The sequence below is a fragment of the Parus major genome, chromosome 2, assembly GCF_001522545.3.
Source record: "Parus major isolate Abel chromosome 2, Parus_major1.1, whole genome shotgun sequence".
Lineage (NCBI taxonomy): Eukaryota > Metazoa > Chordata > Aves > Passeriformes > Paridae > Parus > Parus major.
In genome coordinates, this window is record NC_031769.1 from 123,176,085 (window position 1) to 123,197,017 (window position 20,933).

Genomic DNA, 20,933 nt, shown 5'->3' on the forward strand with positions numbered 1-20,933 from the left:
TGTCTATTCATAGTATACTAAATACTTTGGGTTAGCAAAATATCTTTTAAATCTTGAAGTTTTCATTCATTTGCCCTCTCATGACTAAACTGCAAATTATATTAATGCTTTGTTTAGTGTCTAGATTTGCAGATTTACCTACTGTACTCTGGAAATCCTAGGCATGTATGACCCAAGCACCTTTTCAATATTTTCAGAATCTTTATAGTTGTAAAGCTAACAAGATTTTAATAGACAAAGTTTAATCTTTTCAAATAGGTAAGTGACATCTGACACAAGATTTCATGTATTTTCAATAGTGTGCCAAAACTTTATTGAGTTCACTCAGCATCTGAGGATTTCTGTAGGATATTAAAAAACAAAACAAAACAAAAAGAAAACCAGTTCCCTTTTTACTTTTACCTTCAACAGAAGTACAGTAAGGTTTCTGGTGTCACAGCATTCTCATTCATTTTCATGCAGACAATTTTTGGTACAAATAAGACTCAGACCAAGGCTGAGTAAGTGCAGAAATTCTCCAAGGTAAGAAATGTCTCATTCTAGCAGTATTTTATCCTTTTACTAGACAAGGCATTAAATGTTTGTTTTTCTTCTACAATGCAAAAAGAAGACAGGTGTTTTGTCCATAGTTTTATTTCACTAGGAAGGTTTATACAGTTCTGCATCAAGGTCATTGTATGCATAGCCTGAAGTACAAAGCTCCCTTTGAAAACTCCAGCACAAAGACACTGCATATTGACAACATTAAACAACGATGTGGGTGGAATAGGGCAAAAAAATTAAAACTAAACAGCATTCTTCTTATTGGAAAAGCATAATAAAACAAGGCACTTTCAGTAAATAAGTGAAGAACAGAAAAATGCTGTATCAAAGATCCCACAGAACTGACCCAGAGCACTGTAACAAAATTCTGCAGTAATGAACAAGTAAAATACAAAAAGGCACTACATAATCCTCTCCCTGCAACTCCCATTTCTCAACCAATTAGCCAACTGAACTTGGCACAATGGAGTCGTAATTATAAAGTGCATCTCCTGTTTTAATACATTTTGAAAAATAGGCTATACAACATAGGTACCAACATCCCCATGTGTACAATATATTGAAACAAAAATACACTGCAACTAGATTCAATCTAGTTATGAACTGTGCAGGAAAAAATATGGCTTCTTTACAAGTCTTTCAATAACCTCCATATAATCTGGAACATTTTTAAACGAACATGAATGCATTAGCAAGGTGGTAAGAGGTAGTGTTCTGAGTAAAAGGCAAACTTACAGATCTTTTTGTTACACGGGTATATAACAAAGGTATCCCAGATTTTCAAAGCAGCATTACTGAACAAAAACTATTACAGCATGCTATCTTGGGATGAAAATACACAGTGTTTTGGGGGTCTCAGATCAGTTCTTTCAGCAAAAATGACCATTTGACAATATCCAACTATGATCCCATTTTGTAACTCCTTTTCTCTTGGTACTGGAAGTTTTCCTATTGCATTGCATAAAATTTCCAGAGAAACTTTCTTCAACTTTAGAATTTAAAACCAACACATTCTCCATTCCTAAACACAAATGAGTCCATTTTTACTTCAGCAAGCGTTATTTTATGGCTATAAGAAAATACAAATACCAAACAGATGAACACATCAAATGTGTCACAACAGTGGCAATATATGACATATGAGTTAGATGTGTTCCATGATTTAATGTGAAACTTTTGTCATTCTACTAAGAAAGTCAGCCAAATTCTGTATGTACACTATCTAAACTTTAGCTGATTTTAGCCCTTATTAGACTTCAATATATTAAATATGTAAGGGCTAGATAAAAACTGAAATCAAAGCAGCACTGGGTATATTTCTTACATTAAAAATTTGTAAGGATTTATGTAAACATTCAGTATGTGCATTCTTGCTCTTTGCTGTAAATTCTTCACAGCTACTCTAAGATCCTACCCACAGATACACCCTTAACATGAACCTGTCCCAGGTAGCAGCTGCTGCTGGTCAGCTATTCTTCATCCGCGGTATAGGCTACTTCAGCAACTTCAATTTCTGGAGCAGAATTTCCAGCCAAAGAGCCACTCCAGCATGGCTCATGGTTCTCTTTGTCTGAGCTGCAAAGACAGATCAATAAGTGGAAACTGGTATGATTTTCTGTAGCCATTTTATGCAGACAATCCACAAAACATTGACAAAGCTTTTTTAACTTATTGCATATTCCAGATCTAAAATTGTCTATCCTGAGGGCCTTTATACAGCAGAGAGTTGCAGTAAAATGCTGAATTTCTCAGCTGTGCAGAATTAATGCTTGACCAAACATTTAAAAAAACATACTTTAAGAATAACTAAAATACAAGTAAAATAATAGTATTTACCAGCTGTCCTCACACAGGGTACCCTGGTCTGCTTCTACTGCAGAAGATTCCACCTCACCACTGCACTCACTTTCTTCTCCTGATATCTGACGATTCACTTTTCCTAAAGATAAATCCCTACAACAGATAAGAACAGAGTACCACCAATCCATACAGCAAACATTTGTCACTGAAGAACTCTTGTTTCATATTAACCATGGCAGCTTCTGCAAAAAGATTGAAAGTAACCTTTCAATCTCACTCTTGCATGCCCCATTTCTCTTATTGGTACAGAGATGGCAGGGCTTGCACTGGATAGCTATTTAAACAGTTTATTTGTTCCAGCTGCTTATTCCTAAACTGAATTCAGTCCTCTAAAATCTCTGGGCCACCAAGATGATTAGAGGGATAGAGCACCTTTCCTATGAGGAATTGGGATTGCTCAGCCTGGAGAAGAGAAGGCTTTGGGGTGACCTAATTGCAGCTTTCCAGTACCTGAAGGGAACCTAAAAGAAAGATGCAGAGAGACTTTTTACAAGAGCCTCTTGTAACAGGAAATGTTCCCCCAAGGGAGAATGGCTTCAAACTGAAAGAGGTTAGGTTTAGATTGACTATTAGGGAAAAAAATCTTTATTGTGATGATGCTGAGGCACTGGAACACGTTGTCTGGAGAAGCTGTGGATGCCACATCCCTGGAAGTGTTCAAGGCCAGGTTGGATTGAGCTCTGAGCAACCTGGTCTAGTGAGAGGTTTCCTTGTTCATGGCAGGCCTTTCAACCCAGGCCATTTTATCATTCTCTGGTTGAGAACGACAATTTAGTAGCTTCACAAAATTCAAGTCCCAGAGGAATGTGTATGACAAAGTAAAAAACTACATTCAGACTAAGCCACACACATCTTGCCTAAATGGCAGAAGGATTATAACCGAAATATAGTCAGAAGGAAGAGAGTAGGATGACAAAAATATTTTTCAATAGTTTCTCAAGTTCCTCACTGTAACTTTCCAAAACCACACATTAAGTTTCAAAGCAATGCATTTTTCCATTAGTGATAAAGACAATTTTTTCTTAATGACAACACAGGATAATGGTCCAGCTAGCTTGGCTACAAATGGGAATATGGTCATGTAGATTGACTAAAGAAATCTTTTTTTCCAAACCATTTCTCTATGTAGAAAACATACATCAATTTAGCATTGAAAGCTGTGACTTGAATTGGAAACAAAAGCTTGTCATCCATTTTGTGTTTAAAGTGATACTACTGTACTTCTTTCCCTTTTAAGATTGCTCCAACTACTGTTGTTCTTATTTTATTTTAATGCATGCATTTTATGTAAAGCCTTAACAGCACTCTGTAACATGACTACCAGCCTATATTTGAACCAAATCAGCAATAATACAATAGTAATATTAATAATCCTCCTGCAAGTCTCAGGACTTGTCCAACTGTCCCCTTCTGCCTCACATCCATTGTAGGTACCTTTAGAGCATGTAGGCATAAGATGCTTAATTCTTGCTGGGCCACCAAATAAAAATTCTACTTCAACAAGGCCGAAGACACATTTCTTTTGTGTTCATTTCCCATCAGACAAACTGAAGTTCTTAAACAACATCACAAGTATACTTGGTAATTTTTACAGCTAAAAGTCACAAAAGTTACTTTTCATCAAGACTTCAGACACTATGTAGCTGACTTGCACTAATTTTATATGTCTGGGACACTAGCAGCCTGTTTGAATATTAAAAAAATCATCTGTCTTCAGGGAAAACACTAAAATATCAAGTCCCTTTTTTGCTATTCATGCCTTTTTATTTTCAGTTACACAGAATTTCCTATCATGATGTTTTAGCAAAATGCAAGTTATTTAACTTTTCCTGACTATTTCACTATTTAAGCCAGCAGCATGTCCTAACTTTCTCATCAAACAGGGGAAACATCTTCTAAATACAATTACTTGCCTTCAGGAGTAAGAAACAAACTGAATATAGTATTCTGATCAGAATTTTCAGTCAGCCACAATAATTCCATTAAAAGCCTTTCCCAAAGGTAGCTCACTAGAACATTTTAAAGTGTGATTTGTTAGTCAAACTGGATATGCTACAGTCAGCAACCCATTCAGTATTAAAATAAAATTTAAGTTTTCTTTTCTTTTTTTTTATATTTCTTCACTGTCCCTGGTCTGACACACTCAGAGGGGATATTTTTTCATCTAATCTCATGTAAGGAAGAGATTCTTTACTGTGAGGGTGGGAGGCACTGGAACAGGTTGCCCAGAGAAGTGAATGCTCCATCCCTGTAAGTGTTGAAGGCCCGCTTGGATGGGGCCTTGAGCTACCTGATCTAGAAGAAACTGGATGGTCTTTAAGGTTCCTAAATAATTCTATGATTCTATGAAGTTCTAATGATACCACAGGAATTCACTCTTTTTTCTAAGGAAATGCTGCCATACTGACCCAGCAGCTCTAATGGGACACTGGATAGCACAACATCAATTCCTCAGCTCCTGCCACAGAATTTAGCAGACAGGTACCATTTTCCCTTGGGTTTAAGTGGACAATCTCCCATGCTATTTAAATGGTACCTGCAGCATCTCATTCCAAGCAATTCAGAACAGAATTAAACAAATTATTACAGATACAGAACTGCTTGATCCCTATGCTCTGTTCAAAGCTTTGAGTAGACAGAATTTTGTAACACAAAGCAATTTTCCCACTCATCTCTAGCAGGGCATTTCACATTTTCAACATTTCAAAAGCAGAACAGAATCTTGCTCTATCTTAACAGGACTTAAAGGATTAGGAACCAATCACAGTTACTTTAGAGTGAAAAGATAGGACAGGTTTCTCAGTCATTTGTACTAAATAGCTTTTAGCCAGCATATGAGAAAGAGCTTACTGAAAATATTGCTTTGTATGTGGTTATGTAGGGAAAATGGTTTCCAAGATACAACTAAAGCTGTTGCTCCTAACTAGACAGAGAAAATGCTTTCATGGAGATAACCTCCTAAAACCCTTAAAATTTCTACATACCTAATTCTTCTTTCAACAGCATCGATATGAAGTTGCTTTTCAGTTAATAATTTCTTCAGTGATTCAACCTCCCTTTGTTTTTCAAGCAATTCTTTTTGTAGGCGATAATTTGTTTCCTCCAGAGTTTCACAGAAAGCCTAAAAGACAAATTTAAGAACATCTTCAATTTAACTTCAGTGCACTGCCTTTACTGACTTTTCTCTTAGAAATATCAATCTGTAACAGTGTTTTAGCTGCTTGTCTTCAGATTGATTACTATAAAAAACTATGTAAATTTAAAACAAAATTATTATCTTAATAATGCTGCACTTCTGTACCGTAATTAGCCTAATTGCGGTGCAGCCCTAGTACAGTAATTATCCTAATTGTGGACTCTTAGTACAGTAATTATCTTAATAATGCTGCATTGAATGATGAATTTATTATGCTAAACTGCAATGCAAATACATTTAATCACATCTCTCACAAGAGAGACACTAGAAAAGTAGTTCATGATTTTGAACCTTTTTGCCTATATGGAACATAAACTGAATTCCCTGGTCCCTTTTCTCCTCACAGAAGTTTTGTTTCCACATGACTTGAAAATCAGTTTCAAAGTATGTATGATGTGAGGAATATCTGGATTAAGTAGGTACACTTTCCTTACCCAGGATAAGGACAAAACTGTACAGTTCTGAACCAAACACCTGTTACAAATATGAAATCATGACAATCAGAACACCAGTACAAAATATTTTGAAGAAGTTTAACAGGATGCTGTGAACATTAACTACTCAGCCATGACAAACAGGCTGTGCTCCTCTGCTAAGCAGGACATGTATGTATCACACATCCTGATGGATCTGTCAGTGAGCAATCACTAAACCTAACGTGAAGAGTCTGTGTCTAATGCAATATCCACCAAATGCAGGAAGTGACAGAAGCATTGGCACAGAGCCTCTTCATCTATTACTGGAAAGCACAAGTCTTCCAGCAGCAATGTGCAGTTCTGATTTAATAATTTACATGTTCTCTATAAATAAGAGCCCCATGTGGGAGACTGTCTTGCTTAATATTACCTGCAACTAACTGCTAATTCAGAGTCCACTGAATATAAACATTTTATATGAGCTCAGTTAAGAACAATGCTGTTAAGACACTGTTTTTCCTAAAGTTTTAAAACATGCTATAAACATTAAGAATATACTATGCTTTGCTTTAACTGAAGCAGATTCATGGTCTTTAAAATGTTAAGTTCTCCTGTAATTATACAATACAAACAAATGAAGAGTTTTCAATTCAGTAAACCTATTTTTTCCATGGAATTTAAATTTATTTTATTGACTCATATAGCAAACATATCTTTGTTGACAGGCACTTGAAGACCAGTCATGAGTTAAGCCATAGCTTTGTTCATGTCTGCTAGAGCTAAGAGCAGGTGTCATGCAATTCATTCTTGACACAGCATTTGTAGTGATTGCTTTAGCTATCACTCTAGTTAAGCAGTCATCCCATTTCAGCCAAGGCAATTAAGTAACTTTTTCTGCTCTTTGTAAAAACATTCAAGGTTGCAGATACCCTAACTGAAAATTGAACAATATTTCCTTAAGAACATAATTAAGTTTATTATTTCTACCTTTAGATATAGGCACATGGAAATTTCCCTACACACAAAATAGATAAAAATCCTGCACAAGTGTTAAAAACTGTTTCATTGTTCTGTATGAGAGTTTTTGGAAAAACTCATCTCTATCTGAAATTGGGGTATGAGCTGCCCAAGCAAACACAGGCACGGTTCACAACTTAGAAAACATCAATATATTCTGAAGGATGCTGTAATAGCAGAAAAGTGAACCAAAGCTGAGAAAGAGAACAGCCTGTAATGAGCTATATTGTTCTTTAGACAGCTGAACACCTGGAGTCTGGAACAGTTTTAATACCCAGGTTGGACTAACTTTCCCTGTAATTGTGAAAGGACAACCGCGAGACAGCATTGCTTCCTTCTTCAGATCATGAAACAGAGATGGCTGGGAAAAGACCTGTGGAACAACTACCAAGGATATGACAAAAGAAAAAAGGATTTAGTGAATATTTTGCCTACTTTTCTGTGATTAAATTTCTAGGCCTAATCAGATTCTAACGGAGCAGGTACCTTTATCTCTCCCTAAAAAAAGATAAATGTTTTAGCAAGTCCTTGGAATAACAGAATAGATGCAAACCAAATAGAAGATACCTATATTTTCCATTATCACATAAACAGAATTTTTTTTTCTGCCATGCTTTGGATGGTAATAGAAAGGCAAAACAGAAGTAAATTTTGAGATATCTTTAAAATGAACTACAGGAATGAGTGCACAAACCTTGGTGCTTTTCCTGTATAAGGCAGTTCAGGGAAAGAAAAAAAAAGCAACAAACAGTAAGGGATGGATATAAATGCTTTTAGTATGCAGGAGTCTAGGCTCCTACCAATCAGAAGCAAGACAAAAAGCATGATCACAACCATGGATTTCAGGGTGAGCAGACTCTTCAGAAACCTGCTTGGAAGAAAGAATCCATGGGAAAACACCTTGAAGCAAAGAGCAGTCTAGGAGTGCTAGTAGATATTTAAGGATCACCACCTGCAGGGTCAGTAAGTACAGTTAAACAAGTAGAAAATCAAGCAAAAGTGGCAGGTGGGTCAGTATCTCCTGAGCTCAGACATAAAAAGCAATTCTGCTAGGGGTGAAAGCATGGAGAGATGACACAGGAGGAAAGTAAGACTGCTGGCTAATCTTACAGGGACAGGTTTATGAAAGTGAAGCACAATCTAGAGCTGAATCTGGCAAGGCATGTGAAAAGAAACAAAAAAAGGATTCTACAAGTACATCATCTACAAAAGAAAGGTGGGAAACCATGGACTTTCTGTGTTGATTGGAAAGATCAGCCTTGAGTAATTCCTTCCCTGTAATCAGAAGGAAGATCAAGACAAACTCACCTGCAGTGGGGGAAGACCAGACCAGGGAGCACTTAAACAAACTGGACATACTAATGTCCACGGGACCTGAGAGGTTGCACCTTTTAACTGTGCTGGTGGTCAGCCACTGGAGCAGGCTGGACAGAGAGGCTGTGAAGTCCTCTGCAGAACATTAAAAACCTGACTGGACATGGTCCTGAGCTACCTGCAGTAGCTGACCTTACTTGAGCCAGAAGGGTTGGAATAGACTATCTCAAGAAGTCCCTTCCAACCTCAGTCACTCTATAAATAAGGTGTGGTATCACCTGGACAATTTTATGACAGCTGTCTCAACAACTTCACAGAAATGGGTAATAGCTAAAACTACAACAGCACAGCTGTTTTAATGATTTGGTTAAATTCAAGTGGAAGAATAATTTCATCACAGCATGCATGACTGAAATTCCAATGAAGAAGGCACTAAAATTTTTTAAATTATCTGAATAAGTAATTATGGTAATTAAAAAAAATTTTCATCAGCTTAAATATCAGTGATGAAAAGGGCTTGTACAGAAATCAAATATGAGTTTTTGCCACAAAAAACATACCAAATGTTTCACATGCACACAGTGATGTAACAAGAGCCAAGGCACTCCTACGTATATGCAAAACAAACTGGCAAATATCAATTTAGTTGAACAAGCATCATTTAACATTCATAATTTCTGCAAGACTAAAAATGTACATACAATTCTAAAACACAGAATTATTTATTCTATAAAGCAAGAAAACTAAGTTTATCTGCTGTAGACAACCTTGATACATTTCTGCATGTCAGGAGAACTTCCAATAAAATGGGCTGCAGCACACAGTATTATTTGTTCACTGCGCTCATATGCATGTTGAAAGGCTGCTGGTTTACAACATTGCTTGACACTACTTCGTTTTCTACAAGAACACTATTTTTGGTGGTGAGAGTTAATCATGTAACTGTATTCATTACATGAGAACACTCCCACGACAAGAGTGTTGGAAGTAGGTGATCTTTAAGGCTCCTTCCAACCCAAACCATTCCATCATTCTGTGATTTTATAGCAAGAAATACTTCCCTGCAAGACCTGAACTCTAAGGTATAAGCATTGTAACAATGTGCTGAATGTAAACTTGTAAAATCTCTTCTTATGTTCAGCAGGTGCCTTATATAAGTAGTTGTTTTACTAAAAAACTTCATCCACGGCTCATAAAAGGCAAAGAAGAAGATATATTCTGGGACAGGGATAAGTACAGCAAAGACGATCAGTGTGCATCAAGTATCAGACTACTATAAGACTACTACTACTAGAAACACATCCTTTTGTGATTTTTGTCTAAGACCAGAAACAGAAGTGTTTCATTCTGTATCATGACACAGATCTTACAATATTCCAAGAACACCTGCCTTTTGCATTCTGTTTCTGTCACACTACTTAGCACTTACCCTGCTCTCTTCTAGACTGTCAAAAGGACCCGGAGGATCATCCAGACAAAGGAATTCTCTCACTGCAAGGCTTTACCAAATAAAAGAAAATTAATTACTCAAAGTACAAAACCAGCAACAACACTTAAAAATTATTCCAAAATGGAGGCATTTAAGTGACACAAAAATTTACATCCTCAAATTTATTCCCTAGTATTCAAAACAATTAATGAATAAATAGTTAACAAACTATTAAGTCTCAGTTGTATGTGTTGACCAGGGACAGTATTTAGAATATGAATTATGAAGATAAGTAAGCAATTTCAGAACAAAGTTTTACATGATTTTTTTAAAATTTTCATACAATTTATTGCTACATGATAACTGGCAAGTATTGAAGAGGTTTGAAAAATTCTCCTGGAGAAAAGTAAGTATTATAAGTATTATATGATGGAGGAAAAGTATGCTGTTAAAATCCATTTGCAAATCCCTTCAGGTAGTATCAGGGGATTTAAGCATGAGTACTGAAACGTATTAACCTGTCTCCATTTTGCTAGGATCATACTCCATTAACATATACACATTATATAATTTTTTATATTTACAGTATGTATTTTTATATAAATAGTAAGTTATAATATAGTAGAAGACAATGTGCCATGGAGCTACTACATAGCCATCTCTGAAACACATTACAAATTAATGCATTCCATTTGGATTTGTGTAACAGTTGCCATCCCCCTTTGTGCATTGTTTTGCAAAAGCCAGAAGAAGGAAGTAGGTGTAATCCTGTGGTTTACTACAGCGTATTTCAAGCATTTGTCTCATTCTACCTTCCAAATTTAGATTACTTTTCATACAACTACAAAACATCTCCAAACAGGTCTCTCTTCAGCCACCTTTTTAAGACCTTCCTGCTCAGTTACATTAATTTTCTTCAAATAACCTCAAATCAGAACATTATATTCACAATTAATTAGCACACAGTAACTTAGGAGCAATGCTGTGCTTGAACTCACTACTGTAAATCTTTAAATCATCTCCTACTGCAGTGAGTGCACAAAAATGAAAAATGTGACACCCAACTTAATTTCCTGTCTCTTCCTCCCACCTGGGTCCTATGGAAAGGTGAGGGCAAAAGGCAGTAATTTTCTGTTTTCCACTCTTTCTCTGCATCTGAGGTTTTCACAAAGTGAAAGATTTCACAAAGGTTTTCTTTCACAAGAAAGGAAAACTTTCACCCAGCTACCATCCTAACCAACCAGGTGTGGCAAGAAAAATGAGGAGAAATTACTTCAAATACTAACCATTCATTATACTATCACTTTTAGTTTTAAAAAGACTCTAAAGAACATTCATCTAAAATACACTGAACATTTACTTGTTGTTTCTTTACCTGAAATAGGCACCTGATGGCATGAACATTTATTTGCAGCCTAGCTTTGCACTTAAGAGTCTGCTCTGACCCTGCTCTTGTCTCCATGTGTTATAACTCTTTCATTTCATGAATAGAAGATTCTGCCTTCAAAGTACCACAGGGATCTTTTCTGTCCTGTGACAGAGCTTGCTGTACACGTGTGCTGGCTGATACCTCTCTCCAGGGAGGAGCAGTGCCAGCATTAGGGAGGGCAGCAAGGACCAGAGCAGCACACGGGATCCCTGACTCCAAGCTGACCGAGTTCCTCCCTTCCAAGCTTCTTATACAGGGTGGAGGCAGGACAGCTCTGTCATCTATATAAAGCCAGATGATGCCACTGTTTAGCAGGTTAAACTTCTTTCTCCCACCTCATGAGTTACATGAAAATTTCCTGAACATGATTTAACTCTGTGGGTGGATTTCAATTCAATCTTTCACTGAATCTTCAATATAACGTAAAAAGTGAGAAGTCTATAAAACACAAACTCTAAATTTAGCCACCTGCATATATTATCCTCCATTTTATCTTTAAAGACTTTGTGAATCTAGTTTTATTAAAAAATAGGTATACCAAAAGAGGTCTCCTATCCCTGAAGGGCAAATTTCCCTCTGTCGATACAGTATATAAAGAGAAATAAAACAGATTTCTCTGCAAAGAGAAAAGCCTTTTTTGTTTAGGTCTGACCCAAACTGTTTGACTTATTTGCAAAACTGGAGAAAAATGGTGAGCTTTAAAGTAGAAAACAGGGTGAAAAGCTTACCACTGCTTATGTGTAGTACAAATATTAATTCCCATTAAGAGTAAATTTGTTCTCTGAAAAGTGGGTAAACATATTAGATGGATCAAATCTCACTCATTTTAAACACTTCTTGAGGGATTTAGACCTTTCATAGACCCAAACATTAGAACCATATCAGTAGGTTATAAAGTTTATTAAAAAATTTTGTCTTCATGCAGAGTCCTACACGGACAAAAATTCTACAAACCACATTTCAGTTAACCATCTCTTCATTAGCCAAAATACAATCTGGTTCCACAAACATTTTATATTAATTCAGTTTTATAGCTGATATCCAGTGCAGTCTAAAAGTTACAGTTTGGTGTTTTTTGCCTTGAACTATAACAAACACTATTTTGTCCAATATGGTCCATCACCAAGATAAAAACACACCAGCTGAAATGCTGATCTAGCTTCAACAATATGAAGCATAAAGACTTCAGATCTATTTAAGCAAGTCCACTTCATTCACCAGTATGTCTCCAGCAGCATAACAGAAGTTACATTTAGAGACTATTAGAGATTGATTCCTTCTCTTTTTGGCACACCTATATTGCATAATTAATTATGAAGAAGTTTTTAAACTCCTCAGCTGCATACCTCACCCATATAATCATACTTAATAGCCACTGACACAGAAACTCATAAGTTGAGCCCCATTTCTTTTTGAAACCATTTAAGCTTTGTCTCTTGACATCTCATAACAAAGCTTTGCCACTCGGCATGACATACTCCAGGATGACTATGAATCATCAAAATATTAACGTTCTTTACTTGCCTTCCTTCTCCCCTTTGATGATTTCACACACCCTGCTCATCTCATCCGAGACAACAGACTAAAGATAACTTTTCTTGCAGGGAAGTTCTTCTGCAGCTTCATCTCTTCTTGCTTGCTTTCTCTGTACCTCTATCAGAAACCTCATTTGAAACTGAATGCTGTCTTTTAGCACTTAACTATGCAGAAGTACCATTCAGATTCCCAGAGCAGTAATTTCTTTCTCCCCTTTTAAGTTCCTCTAATGATTTTGATGAAACTTTTTGACTGTTGCTGAGTACTGAACTGGTTCAGAAAACTAGTGGTATCAATATAAATAGTTAATTTTCCAGGTTGCAAAAACCAGCTGAGTTCATAAACCTGTATGACTGTACTTACTGTCATTTTCTACTTCAAGACAGGAAAATTGATGTTAGTCACTCAGTACCTCAGGATCCTTCTGGAGTAGTTTGTGATCTCATTGTTCATTCCACTCTCCAGATAATTTCAAGATTTCAAGATGTTCTGAACATCAGTGTCTGCAACTATGATCTAACATTCCATTGGTACCACCCTAAATTTCCATTGATCTTTTTTCCCTTATCTTTTAACCATTTTATACAAGCCCTATCATAACAACCTGTCTCTACAAGAGACATATCATTTTTATTTACATGCTTACCACTTTTTTTTTTACTACAAGCAGTACCAAATTCAGACTGACGTACAAATACCTATTGACCAGACTCAACAGTCAAATGCCTTATAAAAACATGTAAAATGTAGTAATAGCCCTTCTACTAAAAAGTAAAGTAGGAATGAGCACTATACAGTCTCATTCTCCCACACCACAGCTTGGTAATTTAAAAATTTTCTTCCTTTAAAAGTCTGAAGGGAATTAATTTTTGCTTTAGAACATTTCTTACTCTTTATTTTGAATGAAGTTTCAGATGTTGACAGGCTCTCAGACAAATTCCTCAAAGAATCTCTAGTACAGCAACCTTAACTTTTTTATTTCTTGTGCTGGCAAAAGTTTGAAAACTAACTGCAGTACCTCTAGCAAGTTGCTTACTTAAATTCTCTTCTGATCAGTAATACAATTATTTTACATTTCATTTGTCAGAATTACACCCTATTAGTTTTCCTGCTTTGGAAGAATCTCCCGCTTTTGTACAAAAAGATACCACTGAAAGAAATCTTTGCACTTTGCCACTTAAACACATGATTTATTTTAAACTGTTAAGGCTTTCTTGATTTGTGGTTTACATTTACTTATGTACAGGAATCTGTAAAGGTACTCATTACTTTCATGTCATGTCAATAAAAAACTGTACTTTAATACACATTTTAAGAAATAATTGCATAATAGTGTAGGTACTCCATTATGTAAGCCTAACACACCTAGTATAAATTAACAATACTATCAATTCTGCATTAAACACAGAAAAGTAATGTTTTAGGAATAAAAATGGGATTATTCTAACATTTTAAATATTACAGCTTTTAATTATCCCTGTACAATTCAAAATATTGCAATTCCACTTTTTTATGTTAAGATGGGACTAATTTAAAAGGACACTGAATAATTCATGTAGTGACCAAATGCACGACATGAATGTTACTGAAATCCCTCACCACACTGCCCAAGATACACTGCTGGAGCTAGGAGTTCTATAAGAGGAGTATGGACAGGAAAAAGCCACAAATGCACAAGCAAAAGTTCATTGCATACCAGTTAGCAATGTCTTTGTGAGCTACTAGGTTCTGGAGGAATGCCTGCAGCCCCAGCTGTCGATCTTCCAAGAAGTCAGGATTGTAATTATCCTTGAACCAGCGCTTTGGCGGAAGGGCCAAACGAAAGCCCGGAAACATATCTTTGAGCTGAAATTGAAATTAATGACAAAGAAATTAAAAATTAAAAAAAATACTAATTTTGCCACAGGCATTCACTTTATACAGATTTATGAGATATTTCTGACTTCTGCTAAGTTCAACCACAAGATGAGTCTCAACCAGAAGTACAGTCCAAATTACAACTTAAATTGTGGACACAGTTCTGTTACTTGCTGTGCTGTCTTATGCAATAGAGTGCTTTGCATTTTTCCTCAAATAGGAATGAAACCCTTTGATTTTTTATTTAGTGTCCGCGTCTTCTATTGAAGGCCTTTGAGTCTGTAAACATGAGAAAACTGTAAATAAAATGTATAAGATAAACAATTTCAGTGGTAATTCTTCTAAAGTACTCAGGGATAATAAGTACTAGATATACATATATATATAATAAAACTCCATTACAGATCTACGACTCTGCAACTTGTCTTTCTTGGGGGGGCTAGAAGAATAAATCACAGCACATGCATGAGATACTTCTTGTAAAAAGTAGTTCTTCCTACACCCAGAATAAAAAAGAGTTCAATATGCAAGTATGGTTCAAACCCTTGTAACATGCAAAATTCTATTTCTGAGTTATTTAAATAGCAACAATAGTTGACCAGAAATACTCAGATTTTTTTCTTTGAATTCAGAAATGAAACATACAAGTGAATGAAAGCGTAAAATTAATTATAGACCAGTTAGCCTTATATAGCCAGTTACCTGGTAAGGTAACAGAGCAGTTTACACTGAGTGCCATCATGCAGCACATACAGGATGGCCAGGGTATCAGACCCAGCCAGAATGGGTTTAGGAGGGGTAGGTCATGTTTGACCAACCTGATCTCCATTTATGACCAGGTGACCCACCTGGTGGATGTGGGAAAGGCTGTGGATGTTGTCTATTTGGACTTCAGCAAGGCCCTTGACACTGTCTCCCATAGAACACTCCTGGAAAAGCTGTCAGCCCTCGGCTTGGACAGGAGCACTCTGTGCTGGGTTAGGAACTGGCTGGATAGCCGGGCACAGAGAGTGATGGTGACTGGTGCTGCATCCAGCTGGGGGCCAGTCACCAGTGGTGTCCCTCAGGGGTCTGTGCTGGGGCCAGCTCTGTCCAATATTTTTATTGATGACATGGATGAGGGTATTGAGTCTTTCATTAGTAAATTTGCAGACAACACTAAGCTGGGAGAGTGTGTTGATCTGTTGGAAGGGAGGAGGGCTCTGCAGAGAGACCTGGAGTGGCTGGGTGGATTGGCAGAGTCCAATAGGATGAAGTTTAATAAGTTCAAGTGCTGAGTCCTGCACTTTGGCCACAAAAACCCCCTGCAACATTATAGGCTGGGGATGGTGTGGCTGGACATTGCCCAGGCAGAAAGGGACCTGGGGGTACTGGTGACAGCTGGCTGAACACGAGCCAGGAGTGTGCCCTGGTGGCCAAGAAGGCCAATGGCCCCTGGCCTGGATCAGGAATGGTGTGGCCAGCAGGAGCAGGGAGGTCATTCTTCCCCTGTGCTCGGCACTGGTGAGGCCACACCTGGAGTGCTGTGTCCAGTCCTGGGCCCTCAGGTTGGGAAGGATGTTGGGACTCTTGAGCTCATCCAGAGGAGGCAACAAGGCTGGTGAGGGGCTTGGAACACAAACCCTGTGAGGAACAGCTGAGGGAGCTGGGGTTGTTCAGCCTGGAGAAAAGGAGACTCAGAGGTGACCTTACCATCCTCTACAACTTCCTGAGAGGTCACTGTGGTCAGGTGGGGGTCGGTGTCTTTCTCCAGGCAGCAGCTGACAGAGGAAGAGGACACTGTCTTAAGCTGTGCCAAGGGAAATATAGGTTGGATATCAGGGAAAAGTTTTTTACAAAAAGAGTGATAAAGCACTGGAATGGTCTGCTCAGGGAGATGGTGGAGTCACCATCCCTGGATACGCTTAAAGAAAGATTGGATGTGGCACTTGGTGCCATGGCTTAGTTGAGGTGCTAATTAGGGCATGCATTGGGCTTGATCTTGGAGGTCTCTTCCAACCTAGTGGTTCTGTGATTATACAACAATGAACCTCTCCAAGGGTGCCAATTATTTTTCTAATATGCATGATAATAAAAAACTTTACCACTTTGATAAAAAAACATTTTTCAAAGTTATGCTTGACAAAGAAAAATCTGGGAGAGGATTTAAAACCACCATGAAAAAGCAAATACGCTTTATAAAATCTGGTATCTCAGTTGCCACAAGAATGATTTCACCTTTTTTTCTGAATACAGGATCTAGCCAATTTCTATCAGAGATGTTCTGCATACATCGATTATATTAATAAGAATGTTGCAATGACAGGAAATTCTAATGCACAGCTCTTTCACCAGATTAAGTTTTAGAAAAGTTAGAACAGATACTGCATTTCAAAGAGAATTTCTCTACACACTTTAAAGGAAGAACCACATTAATGGATAACCTTTGCTTATGTAAGTATTGCTTCACAGCATGAGGTGCTTTTTAAACATCACAAATACTGTTTATTCGAATAGCCCATGATAAATACTGGTTCCTTATTTACAGAATGGCTTATTATCAAAGCCTTGCTCTTCATTTCTGAATTTAAATATTAAGTATGTTTTCCTCTTACTGAATTTCATCTTGATATTAGACTTGTCTTTATATCTTTATCTTTGGTTCTCCAAAATTCTTTCATCTCTTACCAAGTTATGATTAATAACACACACACACACAGATATATATATATATATATATAAGAATGTATCTGAATAGAACAGAACCCATAGAATATAACAACATGAGTTCCTCTTAATTGTACAGAAGATTGCAGATAACTACCACTGGGAAAGCTTTTCAACCACACAGATGTCTGCTTAATGGTACTTTTACTTGTCTGGTCACATGGATCATGTAATTTAATTCTAAGGAGAGAGCACACCTACTCACAGATTACTCCTTTTGTGGATGAAGAGTGTAAGAGCCAGCTGCTGTCAGTGGACTAATTCTCACCAGCACAGTCCTGGGCATTCTTTCTTGAACACTTCTCTGACACAGCAGGAAAACCTCTGGGTCAGACAACTTATTCTGGCCATCATTGCTTGATTGGGTCCAGCACCTTTCCTACTCCTTCCTACATCACCACGTGACATATTACACATGTCACATGAGTCACAGTCTTGGGGAAAAATGGTAAACTTCTTGGTTCTTAAGACTGGACACTTCATTGCATGTTTTCAAACTATTATTACGTCATTATTTTGTAATTCTCTAGTATTTCCTGAATGGTAGTATGTTTAAGCTCCTAGAGCTGACAATTCTGTATTATAAAAAATATAATGTCTTACAGACCAAAAAGTAAACAGTTTAGATATATACTGAAAGATGAAAAATCTTCATACTGTGACACAAATTTTAAAAAATAGAGATTTTTCTTTAAGCAGAAATACTTATACCTAGAAAGAATGGTAAAAGCCAAATATTTATGCCAAACATTTAATGGCAAAGATTAAGGGCTTCACGTGTAAAATTGAAATATTTATTCTAATAGATATTTTGGCATCTTAATTTTTCAAACTACTAACAACCACACTAAAAGCCAGTGGAGGTAAGACAATCCTTGATTTATACCTGACATAGCTGAATCAAAATGTAAAGTGCTGTATTGACCTGACTTCCAAAACCTGAGTTGAAATACCAAGATCATCAACTCAAAAGAAGTCAGGCTTTTGCCAATATCAAGACATTCCCTAATTTAAGATAGTCTGTATTTAAGACAGGAAATTCTTTAGAATTAAATCTTTAAACTAATTGACATTTAGCAATTTAGTTTCAAAATGGTGTTTCAAAGGTAGCCTAGAAAATATTCAAATAGGTCAAACCAAGAACCTTGATAAATTTTTAAGTTTGTTTTTAAAATTTCAGCTGAATTGAGCTCTTAGTTGTTAGGCACATAATTCCAAAGTGATAATCTATACAAAAAAATCCCTTTCTATGGATAAAGAAAGGATGTGTTGGTAAGGTCCATGTTGAAATATGAAAGAGCATACTAGCAGAAACTGTGCTGGACTATCAATGAAAGATTATTCTTAGGAGTGAACAGTGGAAAAAAGAAAAGTGAAACTGTTTCTCTACTTTTGATAGCCAAACACTATTTACCAAACACAAAAACCTGTGCTTTCCAGATAAGCATTTTTTTCCTCTCAAGTATTCTAAAAATATTAAGTTGTTGACCCAGAATCCCTATTCATCTGGTGTTTCCTCCATCTTCAAAAGTATTTCACTACTAAATTTGAATATACTGAAAACAATTAAAGACTGACCTACATACAAAGAACATATTTATGTCCATGAATCTTCAGTTTTATGATGAACAAAAGTAGAGTTTGTTACACAGAAAAAAACTAAATAACTACTGGATCATTCCTGCAAGAGAATACAAGCCCCTAGTTCTATTTCCATGCAGGGGATAAATATTCAAGAGTTAATTACTTTATCATAGAAACTAGGAATAAATATAAAGTTTGAAGCACACCAACAGCTTCAGGTAAAGTTGTTACATCTTCTTTACATCAGTGGTAGCTGTTTTATGTATCTTAGAAAAAATGAGGAATAATTTTTACAGTCATTAATACAGTATGTGTTTCATATGCATTAAAATCTGAAAAAAATAGATGTGGCAAAAATATAAGACATGAAAGAGGTGAGGTAAGATGGCTGAGAATTTACCAGTTTATAATTCCCACCTTGTCATTAAGCCTGGAGAAATCTGTGTACCGTCTGAATACCACCCAACTTTCCTCTGGACTTCTTTTCACCAGTATTTTGTATACCTGTGTGAAAAGACAGAAATATCAGAAAAATGTGCAAAACCTCACACTGCACTGTCTGGAAGGCTGAAATGATTCTCTACTTCCTACTGAAACAAAACTCATGGATTAAAAAAAAAAAATCTTAATTACAGTAGAAGAAGTGCAGATAACAATTACCAGTACAAAGAGTTTAATTGAATTTCAGAATTCAAGGAAGGCATTCCTATAATTCCTAAATACATATAATTATTTGTCTGTAAGAAAGAATGTACTGCCCAGCAGAACAAAAGGCTTGGCTAACAAAAAAGTAAGGGAAGTGTTTTTCAGTGATCTCCTTTAACCTTTGCTAAATTGTAGTTTTACTCATTGATACTGGAGGCCTCTCTGTATTTAAGATGACTGTTAACAATCAGGTACTGAGTGTGATACTGTTTCAAAATGTCTCATCTGACTCGCTTCACAAGGAGAAATGATGCAGAATAAAATTACATCCTCCTTTGCATTTGTCTTGAACATTAGGTTTTGTCTTTCCAAGCGAAATATGACTTCACTAGAAAACTGCATCAGAATGATTATACCAGCACTGTATAATGGAAGTAATGGATACCTCAAATCAGATTTAGCGAGACAACAGCGAAGAAGTACCATACCCTATTTAAAAGCAAATGGATAAAGAAACAAAACAATGATGATAATACTACAATTACTTTTTAGGAGGATTAATATTCCAACACAATGAATCTAACAACACAACTTCAATAGAAAACATTAAACAGTTTCAAATGTCATAACCTTACTCTCTCAATGTAAAGAAAGTCAGGTTCTGCAATTGTACTGAGTTACTTTTTCCCAGTCTGTATGTTAAAAATATAATACGAGAAAGAAAAAGGTATTTTTAGAATCATAATGAGAAAAACTTCCTCATTTAACCAAATTCTATTTAAACCATTTTCTAATCTGTAATATAGTAAAATCTTTTTCTGTACTTCATGCTGTCATAGCAAGTTGTCCTAGCTGATAAGAGTATTTTTCTTACTGCAGTCTCAACATGTGATAACCTCAGTGCTAGCTAAGTTCTGTACAGGTCTGAGACTGTTTCTAGCAATTTTGTATTCCATAATATATTAAGTTCCAGATAGTTACAGAAACTACAGATAACTATGGTGTGAATCAAAAGCAATTTTTTAGCAATTACTTCTCTTATCTATGTTTTAAACACAATTTCACTTTGAAGGCATCACCTGTGGAAGTCATGGATTGTGATAGAGGAAAAAGCTATTACCTTATAAAATTCAAGCTGCAGGACATGCTTAAAAAACAGCACTAAAATATAATTTTTCTGCCTTAAAGATTGTCAAGACTCTTTGTTAGTACACATCAAAACACAGAACAAGAAACTTTGGAATATGTGTGTGAATTTACTTGCTAATCAGTATTCTCTTCCTGTATACTGTTCTGAGTTCTGCAAAAGCATTTTTTAAAGATGTATATAAGAAAAAAGGGAATAATTTCCAAGTGAACATTAGATAACTTAAAAAGAAAGTTAACCAATTACAGGGAACT

At 36.3% G+C, this 20,933-nt stretch overlaps 1 protein-coding gene across 4 annotated transcripts in view; it reads right to left on the reverse strand.

The window, feature by feature from the left end:
* Positions 1-280: 280 nt before the first annotated feature.
* The window catches only part of SNX16 (sorting nexin 16), a 28,292-nt gene continuing 7,639 nt past the window's right edge, over positions 281-20,933 (reverse strand). For 2 of the 4 annotated variants that reach the window (XM_015619413.2, XM_015619414.3), the window contains exons 3-8: positions 19,305-19,391; positions 14,437-14,585; positions 9,776-9,845; positions 5,388-5,524; positions 2,380-2,496; positions 281-2,118 (exon numbers count right to left, since the gene is read on the reverse strand). In XM_015619413.2, the coding sequence (XP_015474899.1) occupies positions 2,013-2,118; positions 2,380-2,496; positions 5,388-5,524; positions 9,776-9,845; positions 14,437-14,585; positions 19,305-19,391 (666 nt within the window). In that variant the 3' untranslated portion in view covers positions 281-2,012. Of the gene's footprint in view, positions 2,133-2,379; positions 2,497-5,387; positions 5,525-9,775; positions 9,846-14,436; positions 14,586-19,304; positions 19,392-20,933 lie in introns of all 4 variants that reach the window. The other 2 variants (XM_033512312.1, XM_033512313.1) reach the window with 2 other exon arrangements.